Source organism: Lutjanus erythropterus, chromosome 19 (assembly GCF_056507025.1).
Source record: "Lutjanus erythropterus isolate fLutEry1 chromosome 19, fLutEry1.hap2, whole genome shotgun sequence".
NCBI classification, from domain to species: Eukaryota; Metazoa; Chordata; class Actinopteri; order Lutjaniformes; family Lutjanidae; genus Lutjanus; species Lutjanus erythropterus.
The window spans coordinates 23,026,022-23,041,635 of record NC_139335.1 but is presented as its reverse complement, the minus strand read 5'-3'; the positions used below and the strand labels follow the sequence as shown (position 1 = coordinate 23,041,635).

General features: G+C 40.1%; 2 protein-coding genes across 3 annotated transcripts; both read right to left on the bottom strand.

Moving 5' to 3' along the window:
* Window positions 1-3,632: 3,632 nt before the first annotated feature.
* atf4b (activating transcription factor 4b) lies at window positions 3,633-6,948 on the bottom strand. Its single transcript, XM_084744398.1, has 3 exons — window positions 6,781-6,948; window positions 5,554-6,012; window positions 3,633-5,051 (listed from the first exon to the last, which is right to left on the bottom strand). The coding sequence occupies exons 2-3, from the start codon at window positions 5,906-5,908 to the stop codon at window positions 4,051-4,053; spliced, it is 1,356 nt and encodes a 451-aa protein (XP_084600524.1). The 5' UTR covers window positions 5,909-6,012; window positions 6,781-6,948; the 3' UTR covers window positions 3,633-4,050.
* Window positions 6,949-8,020: 1,072 nt separating this feature from the next.
* LOC146309865 (uncharacterized) lies at window positions 8,021-14,400 on the bottom strand. 2 transcript variants are annotated; one of them, XM_084744159.1, is made up of 11 exons: window positions 14,310-14,400; window positions 13,943-14,083; window positions 13,683-13,847; window positions 13,216-13,323; window positions 12,935-13,039; window positions 12,642-12,737; window positions 11,086-11,217; window positions 10,890-10,973; window positions 10,720-10,759; window positions 10,554-10,608; window positions 8,021-9,708 (listed from the first exon to the last, which is right to left on the bottom strand). In XM_084744159.1, exons 1-11 carry the CDS (start codon window positions 14,376-14,378, stop codon window positions 8,967-8,969), a joined length of 1,737 nt encoding a protein of 578 aa, XP_084600285.1. In that variant the 5' UTR covers window positions 14,379-14,400; the 3' UTR covers window positions 8,021-8,966. The 2 variants fall into 2 exon arrangements, with proteins under 2 accessions (XP_084600285.1, XP_084600286.1); XM_084744160.1 differs by lacking the exons at window positions 12,935-13,039; window positions 13,216-13,323.
* Window positions 14,401-15,614: the final 1,214 nt, after the last annotated feature.

The following is a 15,614-nucleotide window of genomic DNA, read 5'->3' as shown; positions in this document are numbered from 1 at the left end:
GTTGAAGGCAACCTCACCACTTATTCCTGTGACTCTTGCTTGAGCAAGTCTATGGACATCACATCACTCTACCTTTACAACTGCAAAAAAGAAAAAAGAATAAGTGGAAAAAAGAGAATTCACGCTCTGAAGGTACAAATAAAAGCATATACTGTATAAAATGTGACCGATACCACTGCCATGCTGTAAAAGTTTATTTTATACAAACGACGTAGCCTATAAAAAGAAACCCCGACACTGCTCCCCCTATGCTTTACTGACTCTGTGCTTCATCTAGTGACGTAGGCTACAGCAGCACTCTGTGTGACAAGCATGACTTTACAATTTGATATGAGGATGTTTCAAACATTCATTTGGAGTCTTAGAGTCCCACTTCACCTGTGAATATATTGTATAAGCCGTGTATATTTACAGTGTAAAATATGTTACATTGTACGCTTTTAGCGAAGCATTTTGCACTGTGTAAGTTCTACCACTTTACCGTAGCCAAAGTGACGTTACCTCCTGTGTGGTCCTTCCTAAATGGTGATTGCATCATCAGTATTTTGCTCATCCTCAGACAACAATAAAAAATATGGATATATTGTTGTGTATGTTTGGCTTTCAATTTATTTAACTTTTTTTTTTTCTGCTGTGGACTTATTTGTGGACTCTAGGAACAAAAAACATGATCGTTCTGACATGCAGAGCAGATAACCATGTTGGAAGTGGTAACTGTTCAGTGTCGTCAGCAGGTGGCACTGAAGCAAGCAGGTTTGTCTGCCTTTATTCCCAGAAAATACAATGTGGATAATCACACTGAGAAAAATATAAAAAAAAAAAAAACAAAGTAAAAAAAAAGGCCTTCTCAGTGCTGTCTGCTCACCTAGGAAAAGAGTTTCAACTAGCATGTTTATTAAGATACAAACCCCAATTCCAAAAAAGTTTGGACGCTGTGTAAAACTTAATAAAATAGGAATGCAATGGTTTGACTTATGTTAAGTTGAAAACTGTACAAACACAAGATATGTAATATTTAAACCGATAGGTCAACAAAAAACTGGGAAAGTTTTTAAATGTTATAAAAAGCACCAGTTTGGGTGAACAGATGAATTGATAACAGGTGACAGTATCATGATCTGGTTTTGAAAGGGGCTTATCAATCAAGTATGGGGCAAAGCTCACCACTTTTTGAAAAACTGCATATTTTAACTTTTTTCACATTTTTTTGGAAGTTGAAACAGGAAGAAGTAGGGCTGGCTATTTAGATTTGGTGTAACTTGTACTGATCTTCATTTGATCATGGATTGACTATGAAAACTTAATTATCTTCAAACTCAAAGAAAATCAGAGGACACTCCTTTAGACAAAGCCCTCTCCATGCTCTAATATGCATCTATTGTGGGGAGCCTTGACATGAACAATTTTGGGAACACCTATATTGGTTTACATGCACACTGGTATCCTGCATATGACTGGACACACTCTATGTACTGTACTTTTTAAGGTTGTATTGATCTTGGATGCCTTCTCTGGTCAGGTAACCATTTATACTGTGTATCAGTGTCTAAACCCAACTCCAAATGAGGAAAAGATGTGGCCTTTTATCAATATATTCATAATATATAATATACAGTTACAGTATATGTTTAGACACTAATAAAATTCAAAATACCCTTGAAATATTTTGGCATGTACATAGGCAGGATTCAGAGAGGTAGCCAAGTCTTTCACTGGAATAAAATGTTTTTTTCCATTGTAAGTAGCTCTGCACCATCTTGACTTTGGCGTGCCACCAGATATAGATTGTCCCTAAGCTTCCTGGACACCAGCCTGGACCAATTACAGCCTGAATACCTCGGGCCAGTTGTAGAGGCTGAATGCCTGCATTTTTGTTGGTAATATTATTCAAGCTGTGCCTACGTCAGCACCAGTCAGCACTCTTTTTTTTTTTCTTCCCTCTCTCACATGCTTTTCCATTCCCCCACAGACCTTTAGAAACATATTCTCGTTTGAGCTCGCACTTCAGCACGTCTTAATTTAGTGACTGACGGAGCCACTAACCGTGCTGTAAAAGGTATTTTGTCTGAAACTGGTTTCACTGGGTCTAGGAAATGACATTTCAGCTTCACATGACTGTCAGTTGATTGAATGCTCGTGTGTCTGCAGCCTGCTGCTGGTCAGGCGGGCTCCATTATCCTCCTCCCAGTTTGTTTGTTTGAAAGAGGCTCCACACAGATGGACCTCCACAGGCTCATTGTCATGTATTATCAGACTGGAAACAAAGACTGCGTTCAGCACACGGGTAAATACTGAACAGACTGCAGATGGTCTCAAAACAGAGGTCATAAAATTCTGCTTTAAGTTACCGTACAGCAGTGATCAATTCACAGCTCTCAGGCCCTGATAGGATGCCAAGTGAACCATTTTCTAATTCACACTGAAAATTAATTCACAGCCCTGTTTGTCCCAGGAAGGAGTTTTGTGCGATGGATAAATGAGGCTGTTTTAACAGAGAAGGCTGATCTGTGTGTGACAGTTCTTCGGGCTGTGCAGCATGCCGTAGGATCAGATGGTGAGTTATTTAGGGAAAAAAAGAAACTATTAGCTGAAGAAGAGCAAAAGCTCAGCAAAATTATCATAATTCTAATCCTATAAATGTGTTTCACACTAAAAGAGCTTAAATATGCTGTTAATGCTGTCCCTGGTAGGCGTTTAAGTTCAACATTTCAGTGACCGAATGATGTAAGAGGTTCCAGCTGTCGTTGAAATGTTAAAAATGCATTCAAAACTAAAATCCAGGTGCTGTTATTAAATGCAGGAAATATCCCATTTATCTCTAAATCCTTGCAGGTATTTTAGTTAATCTGAAAATACAAAATTTAAAAGAAAGATGAGTTTCAATTCGATTCAAAAGACTTTATTTGTCTTTGAGGGGCAATTTCTAAAGCAGGAAGGAGCCTTTTAATGTTACCTGACTTTATCTGATAAGTAGAATTATCATGAGTATTAGTTTATCGATTGGCCCCTGACCTCCTGTCATTTTGCAAAAATGGCCCCCAGACAAACCAAGTATCCCTCCTGTATAAGGTATTTACAAATCAACTGCACTGCACTGCATCTACTTACTTTAAACCTTTGGTTTGTCTTCATTAACTATTTTTAATCAAATATGCCCACACACTACATATACTAGTGTTGCCACAATTAATTGCTCATAAGAAAATGAACTGCCAGCTACTATGATAGTGGATTAATTATTAAAGCAGAAATATCAAACAGGCTGGTTCCAGCTTCTTAAACGTGAGGATTTCCTGCTTTTCTTCTTCATTTATGATCATAAATAAGAGTTTAGGCTTTGGACCATTTCTTGGACTTTCAGGATCTAGGAAGTTCTGGACATTGGCCACAGGTGACATTATCAACTTAACCAATTTATCATGAAAATAATGGGCAGATTAATAGATAATGAAAATAATAGTTGCAGCCCTAGCCTATACCCTTGTTAACAATTTAATAATGTCACATTTAGACAACGATTATAAGGAATTATCCAATGAGGGAAAACAGACATTCGGTCCCACACTCGTCTACCACTACCCTCCCAAAATACATAAATCATGTCCAGTAGGAATCACACCAAAAGGCCATAATTGGGTTTAAGACTCTTTATTGAGATTCATAATACAGATGGTCCGGTTACACTATAATACACATGATTTAAAACTTTAAAAAGACACCCTAGTGACATGTTACTGAGGTCCCGAGATAAGAAAATATACAAACATTACAAGAAACAGCACACAAGTTGATATACTGAAGGAAAATACTTGTTTCCATAGAACTACTCTAAACATAGCAAAAGTATTCTATATTTAATACCAGGCTTAGCATTTTTTAATAGGAGACATTTTGACAAACATCAGATTTATGTGCATCAAAGACATGCTGCAAGGACAGAATACATACTTTACTGATACTTGTTTGCATGAAAGAAATAAAATCAGCTGAGCCCCATTTCTCTATTTTCACTTCTTAGCACACATCATCTGTCACTGTTGGGCCCAACCACTAGGGGTCAGCACTAAGACCTTTTTTGATCCTGGCCTGGCGGACCTCCTCCATCAGCTCTTTGAGGTACTCGATCTCCCTGGCCATGGACTCAGCCTTCTCCGTCAGCTCCAAATTCTTCCTCTCCAGCTGTGCGTGCTCGTCCAGAAGCGCTTCCTGCTCACACCTCTTCTTCTGCCTGTAGCGTGTTGCGGCCGTCTTATTCTGCTCCATCTTCTTGAGCTTCTTGGCCTTCGACGACTTCGGCGCCGCCCTCTCTTCTCCACCTGCACCGCGGAGGGACTTGACTTTGACAGTGGTGGCGCAGGGAGAGGGTGGACTGGCTTTGTACGTGGGCTCAGGGTATGGTCTGCTTCTGGAGGACCTCAGTGCAGGGGAGGAGTGGACGACCTCAGGTGTGGCGGTGGTTACAGTGGCGGTGGTGATTGCGACTTCCTCTTTGGGAGCCAGCACGAGGACGATGCGGGTTGGTGACAGGGAGAGTACGAGTCTCTGGACCTGTGGAATGACAGGAGCCACCACTGGCTTCACTTCACTCTCTGAGACATCCACTTCACTGCCCAGGTCCAGGGTGTAGGCCGGGGAGGAGGGAGAATCAACCGCAGGGGTAGATTGATCTGGAGAGGCAGGCTCAGATTTGATTTCCAGCTCCTCCTGTGGCTCTGGGACACTCAGTGGAGGGGAGGGGACATCTTGTTCATCAATGTAAGACTCTGGCTCATCCACTGTTATGACAGAAGGCTCTGGACTGACAACAGGAGGAGGAGGAGGGGCAGGTGTAATGGTGGGAGGAGCAGAGGGAAGACTTGGAAGCACAGGAGTTGAGAGAGTGGACACCGGGAGGGAGTCGAGCTCCATGGGGCAGTCCAGGGAGGCTAGGAGGTCTTCTGGGGAGCTGGGGGACTCTTCAGTAGCACTGCAGGAGCCAATCAGAGAGTCGAGGTCAAACTCGCTCAGATCCACCCTCTCAGCCATCCAGTCCAGGTCACTGAACACGTCCTCTGTGGAAACAAACGGGATTATATTAATGAGCTGTCAGCTTTCCCTTTGTTACACTGCAGAGTTGAAGGTTTGAGTTTCTCATTCGATTTGCTAGTTTTTATTCCGTTTTTATTTGTCTTTTCATTTCAGCTAGTTTCTCGTTTTATTTTTTGTCCAAAAATGTTAAGTTTCAATTTAGTTTTTACATTCAAATATGGAGGTGTAAGATTTAAGAAGGTTCAGAATAGATATTACAATACCAACACTTTGAGAAGTCATGATGCAACTGACTCCGTCTTATAATAAATATGCACTAGTGCCTGTATATTTTTATTCAAGTTAGTTTGGTAAATGTACAATATTATTTCAGTTTTTATTTTCTTAGATGTAGTTTTTACTAACTTGATCTTTTTTCCCACAACTAGTTTTAGTTTAGTTTACTAACTATGATAGCCTTGTTACACTGGCACAGGTACATTAAAAGATGCTTTGTGATTATTAGCACATTATTTTAGTTATTACCTTTGCTGTCATCTGAGACAGTCTGTCTCAGCTGAGCAGGGTGGCCCAACCAGGTGAGGGAGAGCAGGTCAGACTCAGTCCTGACCTTGTCCCCCTGGAGGAGGACAGCCGGCGGCGAGGGAGGAGGAGAGTAGAAGGGAGGAGGAGAGGAGGAAGAAGACAGCGATGAGGAGGTGAGGGGAGACACGGGTGAAGTGTCCCCCTCCAGTGAGGTTCCTCCTCCTTCCTGTAGCTCTTCTTGGTCAGGGTGAACAGAGAGGAAGTCCATGGCGTCAGCCATGGGAGAGGAAGGTCCCCAGAGAAGGGCCACCATGTCTTCCAGGCCAAACTGTGAGTTTGTCATCATCATGGTCATAGTGGCTGTTGTTGGTCACAAACGGAGTGCGTGACGATGATAGGAAAGTATCGAACTCTTTTATGCTGTCGAATGCAGCAGTGGTGAGGGTTTCCACGTAGGACCTGAGGAATAAAATAAGACATTTGTGATGAAAACTTGAACATCAGCATTGTGGTAATGTTCATTTGTGAAAACAGACTATTAAAATAAAATGTTTATTTAGACTAAAATGTGCGATGCACACAAAGGAAGCTGTATGGGTGAAAACTAATGCGGTGCTGCTGTGAAAATAATGATGCTGATCTGAAAAGGCACAACACTGCCCCCATCACTGCAATACACCTGCTGGACATCACGTGTTTCCACCCAGCTACCAGTCTTGTGACTCTGACGTCAGTCTGTCTCCAAACAGGGTCAAACGCTGACAGCCCCGCCCGCACAGACGGCACTATAAACAGCCACACTTTTGTTCTCAATCCGCCTACATGAAGCCGCCATTTTAACACAAAGAGGAAACGAACCATTTTCTGATCGCCACGTAGACAATCCTGAAAATCACTCTAACGCTTTATACAGATGTAACACTGGCATCCTTTACGATTTAATCTGACACATGGTATACTGATTATTCATGACAGACACAAAATCTAACATTTAGTGTTATTGTCACACGTTACGTCATCTCAGTTGCTAATGTGTTTTAATATATCCTGGAGTGTTCAACTAAATATTCGTAGATTAACGTCATTATTTAACTTCTAAAGAAGTCAAACTAATCTAAATCGTAATTTAATAAGTTCTAGCCTCGTGTTAGCGGAAACGTCAGGCTGCTGAGGAGCTGTAGGCCCGACAGCTGCCATCGACCAAATGTTATTAAAAATGATACTCACGACATGTTTGCTGAATTAGAAGTGACTCAGTGCACTGGCTGGATGCACTGTTTTGCTGGCGGCTGGATCGCGGCACACTTTTACACTGCCATTTCGGCTAATAGAGCGATGTTCAACAATGCTGTCACTTCGTCTGTTGCTCCCCAGGAAGGAAAATGGCGAATGTGGTGCCGCGGCACTGATATTGAGCTACGGCGAGTACTGGAGGTATTCTTCCGCCGTGCGCGCATTATCGCTCCGCCTGTGTGTTTTTTTGTGCTCCACATTATGTACATAGTTTGCAGTCGACCTAAAAACTAATCACTTCACAAATACAATGTTATTTTACCTACGATTTCCATTAATTCTGCAGTTGTATTTATCACAGTAATAATAAGTAGTAGTCTGGAACTACAATCTTAAACACTGGCTTTAGTAACACACTGAGTTTTAGAAATATGAAATACATAGTTTAAAAAAATAGTTGCCAATAAGGCAACGCCAATTCCATTTATTAAATTTTTATAAAGCATATCTCTCCAACACACACAGGTTACAACACTACTTTGTTTCAGTTCAACATTCCCCTGAAATGATTCACGTGATCTAGTTTTTCCTTGATTTTCAACCAGCAGGTAAACCCTACCAGAGAGAAAAAGGACAACACTTATCACATTTGTATTGATTTATTTAGAAAAAAAAAAAAAAAAAAGACACAGGCTGGATTTAGCCATTTTGGGGCCTAAGGCGAGCACACACAGGAAGTTGTCCACATACATTATTCTCCCCCTTTTCAATCCCTAAAGTGGTGAATGAATTAAGAGGTTTTACAGCCTCATGAATCAAGCTGTTCCATAGTCTGGTGGTTCGACTACACATACTTTTGTATCTCTTGCCAAATGGCAGCAGGATGAACAGGCCGTGGCTGGAGTGTGTATTGTCTTTTAAAATCCTTCTGCTTCCTCCTTTTCACAGCACCTCTGGGGCACCTTAGCTTCATTTTTCAACAGTCTGTATGTCATGCTTGCTTGCTTGTTTGTTTACATAGGATGGCTTCTGTCTTCTTGATAGAAGCCATCCCGTATTCCATATCTCTTGACATGTGTCTTGCGATGATGTGCAGTGAGATTATGGAATAGTCCAAGTTAGTAGGGAGATCCTGAGACACTTATGAATTAAACATTCTGGTGCCGTTTCAGCATTTTTACAAAGATGCATAACGAAAAGTTAAAAAAAAACATTTAAAAAAAACCATACATACATATATATAAAAAAACATTTGTAACCTTTTTTTAAACCATTTTATTGTACCCTTGGTAGGTTGGGGCCTAAGGCAATTGCCAACCTTTGCCTAAAGATAAGTCCCCTTCTGGATCAACATTTTGGTCACAAGAGCCTTTCTCAAGACATAAAGTGCTTACATAGTGCTTAAACAGGCCTACAGACCAAAATTGCATGATCGTCTATGGCTGTGTTGGAGGTATGTCCGTGATGGTACAGCAGCTTATTTATTCAAGGCTCCCTCAACTGCCAAAACATACAATATCTATAATACTTTTGATATTACAAAAAAAAAAATTCAAGTTAGTGGTACATATACACATGTAAGATATAGCCCATAGTATAGTTCTTCCATGTAAAAATATACAAAATATATATAAACCAAGCATTAATAATAACAACAGAAAGTTATCTTTTAAACTGACAAACATCATATGTATGATTAATGGCACAATTTGAACAGGATCAAAAAGTAATTTGTCTCTTGCCATGACGACAATTCATAGTTTTTCTGAAGTTAGGTCCAACGGTGGTCCACTGGAAGGGGTATGACTAAGGCATTTTCTGTTACCAATCGCAAGTTGATGGGTAGCAAGTTGGAAAACATATATTAACATATCATTTAACCCCTAGTCTTTACACAACATTGAGCCATTTGTGTACATGTCTTACTCAATCATTTCCACAGATGTGCAGTAAGGTAGGATCATGAAACTTTCTCAACCATATGGGGTATTATATGGGGTTGGTAGCTTGTTAATCCTCTCGTGAGCCATTCTAGCCCTCAAATATCTGGTTGTCATGCAGATGTATACTTAACCACAAGGACACTTGATGAGGTAAATGACTCCAGTGATCACACAGGATGTCTCTCTTACACACACATGCAATATACAATAACATACACACACAGTAAGTTCTTTGCTTCAACTAAACATTTCCCACATACGATTCAGGTGATCTAGTTCATCCTGCAGATTTTTAGCCAGCAGGCGAACCCTACCAGAAAACTTGCTCTTATTTGACTTCTTCAGCTTCTGGCCGTCCTTTTCTGTGAAATACTGGTCCATTTCCTTATCAAATGCCTTAAGCAGCCTCTCAGATGACATCCCACCTGTGTGTGCCGAAGCCTTCCTGTCATCGTTCGTGTTATTCCTCATCACAAACTGTGCCAGATGGGCCATTTTCATTGAATCAGTCTGGGCTCCTGCCCTCTGTAACCTGGGAATGTCGTGCCTTCGCAGCTCGTTCATCTCACAGAGGATAAAATCCAGGCAGTTCTCCAGGTCAGTAACATTTTTCTTATATTCATACACTAGTTTGTCAACTAACATCCTATTCACAGACTTCTTGTTGGCCTTCGCGGCCTGGGCGCCCACACCCCCAGCAGTTGCCACTATGCCAGCGCCAACAGCTGTAGCAATCAGCGAGGTACCCATGGTCACAGGAGCCAAGGCGATGCCCAACACAGCCGTCACCCCTCCCACGGCGCCTGTGGTGCCTCCAGCAATGCCGATGGTCTTGGTCTTTTTCTGCATCTTGTCCAGGCTGTCGGAGATGGAGGTGAACTCTATGATGAGGTTCCGCAGGCTTTCATTGCGTTTCATCATGAGAAGGTTGTAGAGACGCAGGGCCTTTTTCACATTCATGGCTCTCTGATTAAATGATCTGCAAACCCACCAAGACAGAAAAGACTTAAAGGAGAAATCTGTAATATTTTTACAGTAATAAATATGATATGGCATCAGAGATTAAGGAAACATTATAAGTTAATATATTTACTTCTCTGCCAACAACCCAACAGCGCCATAGTGTGAAATTTCTATTCTGGCCCGTAACTTGTGTTACTGTTCGCCCATTTCATGTTTATGAGAGTTCAAATTAATATTGAATGTTTTTAGAATGCATTAGTGTTTGTTTATGACTTGTGACAATTCAGAAATAAACTTTTAGATTGAGTAGATGTTTATAACGGTTAAATTGAGCAATATGTTAATGGAGTTTGGCAGGCTGAAGACAGGCAGTCCATGAACTCCATCTCCACAGTGTGTGTTTTCAGAGTTTGCACTCGTTTTGCACTCCTGTAGTGTTCTTGCTGCCTGACTGAGCTTCCTCTAGTCAGGTGAGGTGGAGGTGTGACCAAACAACTCGCTTCAACCATAGATCATATATTAAATAGGATTACAACCTATTTGATAAACCGTCTTTGGCTCCAGCTGGCTCTTTGGACTGCAGTACTCTTTTTAGATGTCTTTATTCAGCTCATTTAGTTACATTTGATAATAATTCTGAAAGTTTAGCCCATTAACTTTGATTGTAAATTTTATTTGTGTGACAAAAGACCATGTTGTAATTAAGTATTTAGGACTGATGAAGGAACAGAAAACTGTATGTGTTTCCATTGTACATCTAATTTCATCTAACTCTCTGAAGCACTTTTTCTGCTGTTTTCAGAAATACTGAAACACGAAAATGAATGGCGCCAAAATTATGTCATGATACTGTGTAGTTACCTGATTTCTTCCTGTATACTGAGGCCATACAGTGATGGACCCATGAAGTCAGATTCTGTTGGAGTGACAGGACAGATATGGATTAAATACTGTATACTTTGATCATGGTCTTTGTTGGTAAAATGTCAGTAAGATAAGAACTTTAAATAAAAAAACAAAAACTTACTTGACACTCTTTTCAACCATCTCAACATCCCATTGACGTCCTGTAGAAAACCGTGACAGAGACAATAGAATTTATTCATAAAACCTCTTCCAATGTAGTATGAAATTAAATTGTGCTAAATCCCAGTTTATTTGTGGGTGAACGAGAGGAGCACGTGAACTAAGCCTTACTTCTGTGTCTGATGTGGTCTGTCGATGATGGGAGCTGCAGCCACTTGGGTGGCGTTGTCCGAAAGGAAGTGTTGACGCTTGTGACTGTTTTTTCACAGAAATAAATTAATGGACCAGAATTAAATTAAAGCACTGTCTCAATATACAGAAATATTATCTACTTTTAGAGTGTACAAACATGCACAGTCTCTCTCACCATCATATCATCATTGTCTTCAGGCAGAATGTCCAGGTAGGGACGATACTCGATCTCACTGTACACTGACTCTGATGGTGTCTCTGTTGAGGGTGGAGGCGGTGGCTTGAATGGAGGTAGTGGTGGTTTGGTCTGTAATAGACCAAAAAGAAGTATCATCTCTACTGCACAAAGATACAAGAACTTTTCTCTAGAGATCATTATTACACTATAAAAAAAAATCATAATTTCAAGGCAACTGGCCTCATTAAATTGTGGAGTTTCAAGTTAAACTTGCGAATGCAATTTGTCATTATTGGGTTGCTTGAAAGTTGTTTGGAATCTAAATTATTAGATTATTAAGCATTATTCAGTTTTTGGTTTCTAAAACTCAAAGATTCAAGATATTTCCAGGAAATTTTACTTATCTCTACAAATTCAAAACTCAAAAATTTGGTGAAGACATTGCCTATAAATTATGAGTTTTCGCAATAAAATGTAATAAAATTACTATTTTTTGTGACAGTAAACAAAGTTGAAGGCAGTAGTACCAGTTTGATTGTCTGAGTGCAGTTTCCTGTCTTCACCAGACTTCCTGGAACAAACTTTTGCTGGGGAAGTGTGTACTTATATTTAACTATAGTTGGGTGTGGGTCACTTTTGACTAAGGGACCAGTGTGTAGGATGTAATGGCATCTAGCATTGCTCTTGCAGATTGCAAACACCCTGTCTCACTCTTCTCTTTCAAGCGTGCAGGACAGAGATCAACAACCTACAGCTCTGGGGCTGCATGCAGCTCTTTTACCCCTCTACAGTGATTTAATTTTCATTTATCTTTGCTGCAGGCCTAAAGTGATTCCCACATTCTGCTATTTTAAAAATGTGCAGCCTATACACAGAAGAAAAATATTTCATCAACTGAAATCTGTGTTATAACCTACATCTATGGCTCTGCGCATTTTCCTCTAAATAAGTCTCATAAGGCTACACTGTGAAACTCAAAATAAGTTTGCAAGTTTTGTTGAGATGTTTTACTTTTCTTCTGAAACAATCTGAATCTTTGACCTTTAGAAATTAAAAAAAAATAATTAAAATGAACTCAAATAATGGTTAATAATTTAACATTTTAAATTGCAACCATTTAATTTTCAAGCATCCAAATAACAAGGTACACAGCTCACTGTGAAGAATCTTTGAAATACTTTTTAGTAGTCGAGGTTGCTGACTCCTGTAGGACAACTTATGATGTCCACAAAACTCACACAAACATGACAGGCCTTCTCTACATGGCAGTGCAAGAAGGAAGAGGAGCCATGCCCTCTGTGTATAACACTATACACCACTTATTCACAAATAAAAACATGCTTTTGAATATTATATTACATTTCTGTCATAATCTGTCAATAAATCTCTGTAAAAAGAGCAAAAGACTCTTGAGCCAGCCCTACAGAAGTCTGCAATTTCATGCTGTATGCAACAAAAACTGGAGTTTCCGTGACAGTGTGACTTATGCGTCTTTTGTGACTGTTTTGGCACCTGTCCAAGTACAGTTCATCACCTGTATTTGCCTCTCATACCTGCAGAGGTGAGGTTTCGCACTCTGAAGCAGAGCGGGGGAGGGACGACTGCCCGAGTCGAGGCGGAACTGCAGGTCTGTCTGTGCTGTCTGTGGGCTGAATATCAAAGACATTCATATTGTGTTTGCATGATTGCAGCTGAATATATGCAAAATATTGAATGTACTCCAACATTTCTTTTTCTGGAGGCAGGATGCTGAGCTTTCATGTTGTTGATTGTTGACTATTGATAGCATCAACCTGTAATCCGACCACATATCTCCTAAAATCATACCTTTACTATCCCAACTCACCGAAAACACTGTGTAGTCATAAGTCCCACAGAGACCCACCACTCCTTCAGAGAGAGCTGGTGAGACTGGACTTTGTCTGGATTGCTGACGCTCATCAGTATAAATCTGCCCAAGAAAATATTAACAAGATAGAAAAAATATCCAAAATGTCAGGGAATAAGTGAATCAAAGACTAGCTTTAATCTGTATATGAAGGTCTTATATCTTTAAATAAATCAACTCAGGATGTGTCTCAGAGAGGTCAGATGTTGCAGAAACATTGGGATGAGGGACAAAAGTACCTCAGATTCTCTCCTCCTTACACACGGTGGTCTGTAGTAATAGTTGGAGGGAGGAGGAGGCCGTGGTGGAGGAAGAGTCTGTGATCTCTCAGTATTGTCAGCTGGAGGCTAACGGAGGAGAAAGTAAATCAACCACAATCAAATACCCTTGTGTCATTTAGTATCCATAATGAATCACATCACAGGATAATATTGATGTTTATTCACGTTATTCACATTAAGTTTATCCGTCATATATCTGTGTTCTCCCTGAAGTTATAGTAACTAGCAACTAGCTAGCACTGGCAAGCAGGAAATGCACAGTTACCTTGAATAAGTTAGGGATTTCTCAGCAGAAACATTTGGGATAAGTGCACAACTCAGCATAATATACAACATAGTATATCTACTTTAATGTGGAAATGTTATTTTCATCTCCAATTTTAAGGGGTAAAAATGAACCTCATCTTATTTAAAATATCATCTACCTTCACAGTTGTTTCAACATTTAAATTCTCGTTGCGATTGGCTCCGTCAGCTGCTGCTGCTGTGGGTTTACTGGAGGTCACGGGTTTGCTCACTGGTGGTCTGGGAGGAGGGCGAACAGGTTTAGGCCTCTTACAGTTTGCAGGAAATCCATTGATTTGGGAATCCTGACAATAGAGGTAACATGAAAAAAATAATACATGCTGATTAATGCACACATTTCTGAGTTATTATTAGCAAGTGTCACAATTGCTCAACTCACCTCTGCACTGGTTGTGTTGTGGTTTTTGTCTACAGAGTCCACGGTGTTGTTGTTACACTCAGCATTTGGTTGTATTTTAGTCCTGGGGCGAGGTACAGGCTTGACTTTCACCTCTGCCTGGCTTCCATCTATGACAGAAGGCTGACCAAGATAAATAAATAAATAAATGAGTCAAGGCAAAAAGACAAAAAACCCAGGTCAACTGAAGCGGAAGTTCTAGGATTTCCATTTTTGTCTCTAGTTTCAAGATGGAATGAGGTGATAACGTTTAAATGCTGGCAGACAAAGAGAAGATGACTCAGTGGTTCACGCATTTAGATGTTAACTATAGTAACTGTAACTGTTGTTAACAGGAATCTATTTTTACCAATGATGCATCCGGGTCTTCGTAAGCATGCTGTATGATGTCATAGGAGCTGGTGATGGTGGGCTTCATCAAGCTTTTCCTGGGGGGTTTGGGAGGCTGTGAGGTTAAGCAGTGAAAGAAGTCTTTAATATTAAGACTGTTGAGATGATAGCAACCATGCACCTTATCCTCCTGCTGTCCTTCTCTTTTTCTATACATGAAAACATATTACCAGAACTGCCTTTGTTGTCCTTATGAAACAGGGAAGTTTCACATTCCTTTTCAAACTGACCTGTAGTTCCTGTAACCGTTTTATCTCAAAACAAGACTGCAGAAGTACAGTGGAGACAACAATCAACTGTAGGCCTATATCTGTCACCACAAATCCCTTATTTCATTTAAGGTTTGGACACTGTTTGTCCTAACCAGCTGTTGTAACTATCATGAGTGGATTGGTAATGGTTCCTTGGGATGAAAATTAGCTGCTCAACCCTTATTAACAGAGATATGAATTCAAGTTATATCATAATTTTGACGTTAGACTTGACCCAAAAAAAATCAAAATTAACTTAGGCTTTAACACCAATGGCTCCTGGCCGCACTTTAAATCAAGTCCTTTGTCTTGAAAAAAGATTTTAAAAAGTGTTGCTCAAATACTAAATCCAGCAGGTCGACACTTCACTCCCCTGATCCACTTTGTTTAAACCAATCCAACAGCATCCAATCAAGCTGCAGGAGAGAACCATGAAGAACTATCCTTACTGAGTGCCAGTTTGAAACAATGAGACCAAAGATGATTTTGTTAACGTATAAAAACTATGAGATCGTCAGCAATAAAATTTGCAGAATCCAAAACGTGTGGTTTGAAGCTTAGTTTGACATTTAAAGTTGCGCAAAGAATAGTAAGTGGAGGCTCTGCTGATAAAAAAAAATGGTATTACATTTGGTGAAAAGCTCGTTATGACCTGGTTAGGAACCTAAATTCAATGCTTAGGACTTGAGACTTGTCAGTATTGACTTTGTACTTGACTTAGGACTTAGGACTCATTTTCGATTTGCAAAACAATGACTTGGCTCCACCTCTGCCTATTAGCATTGTGTATGTGTGGTATTCTCATGTGACATATAAGCGTAATGCGAAAATAATGAAGATAAGTCTGATTAAACTAGATTTTGACACAGGAGCCCTCTTCTAAACAAGGCCTCATGATTAGAAAATAGAGCAGAACCAAGATAAAAGCCCTTCATCATGTCACTTGGTGTTGTGCTTTAGTGGTGCATATTTCCAGTCATTATTTAATGAATGAACTGACCACAGATCAGTTG

Bases quoted from the DNA above. Each gene is read 5' to 3' on its own strand.
- atf4b (XM_084744398.1), bottom strand. From the start codon at position 5,908: ATGACCATGATGATGACAAACTCACAGTTTGGCCTGGAAGACATGGTG. The intron at 5,052-5,553 runs GTAATAACTAAA...TTGTTTCCACAG, and splicing joins TGTCTCAGATGACAGCAAAG to AGGACGTGTTCAGTGACCTG.
- LOC146309865 (XM_084744159.1), bottom strand. From the start codon at position 14,378: ATGAAGCCCACCATCACCAGCTCCTATGACATCATACAGCATGCTTAC. The intron at 13,324-13,682 runs GTAGATGATATT...CTCCTCCGTTAG, and splicing joins ATGTTGAAACAACTGTGAAG to CCTCCAGCTGACAATACTGA. The intron at 10,609-10,719 runs GTAAGTTTTTGT...TCACTCCAACAG, and splicing joins ATGGTTGAAAAGAGTGTCAA to AATCTGACTTCATGGGTCCA.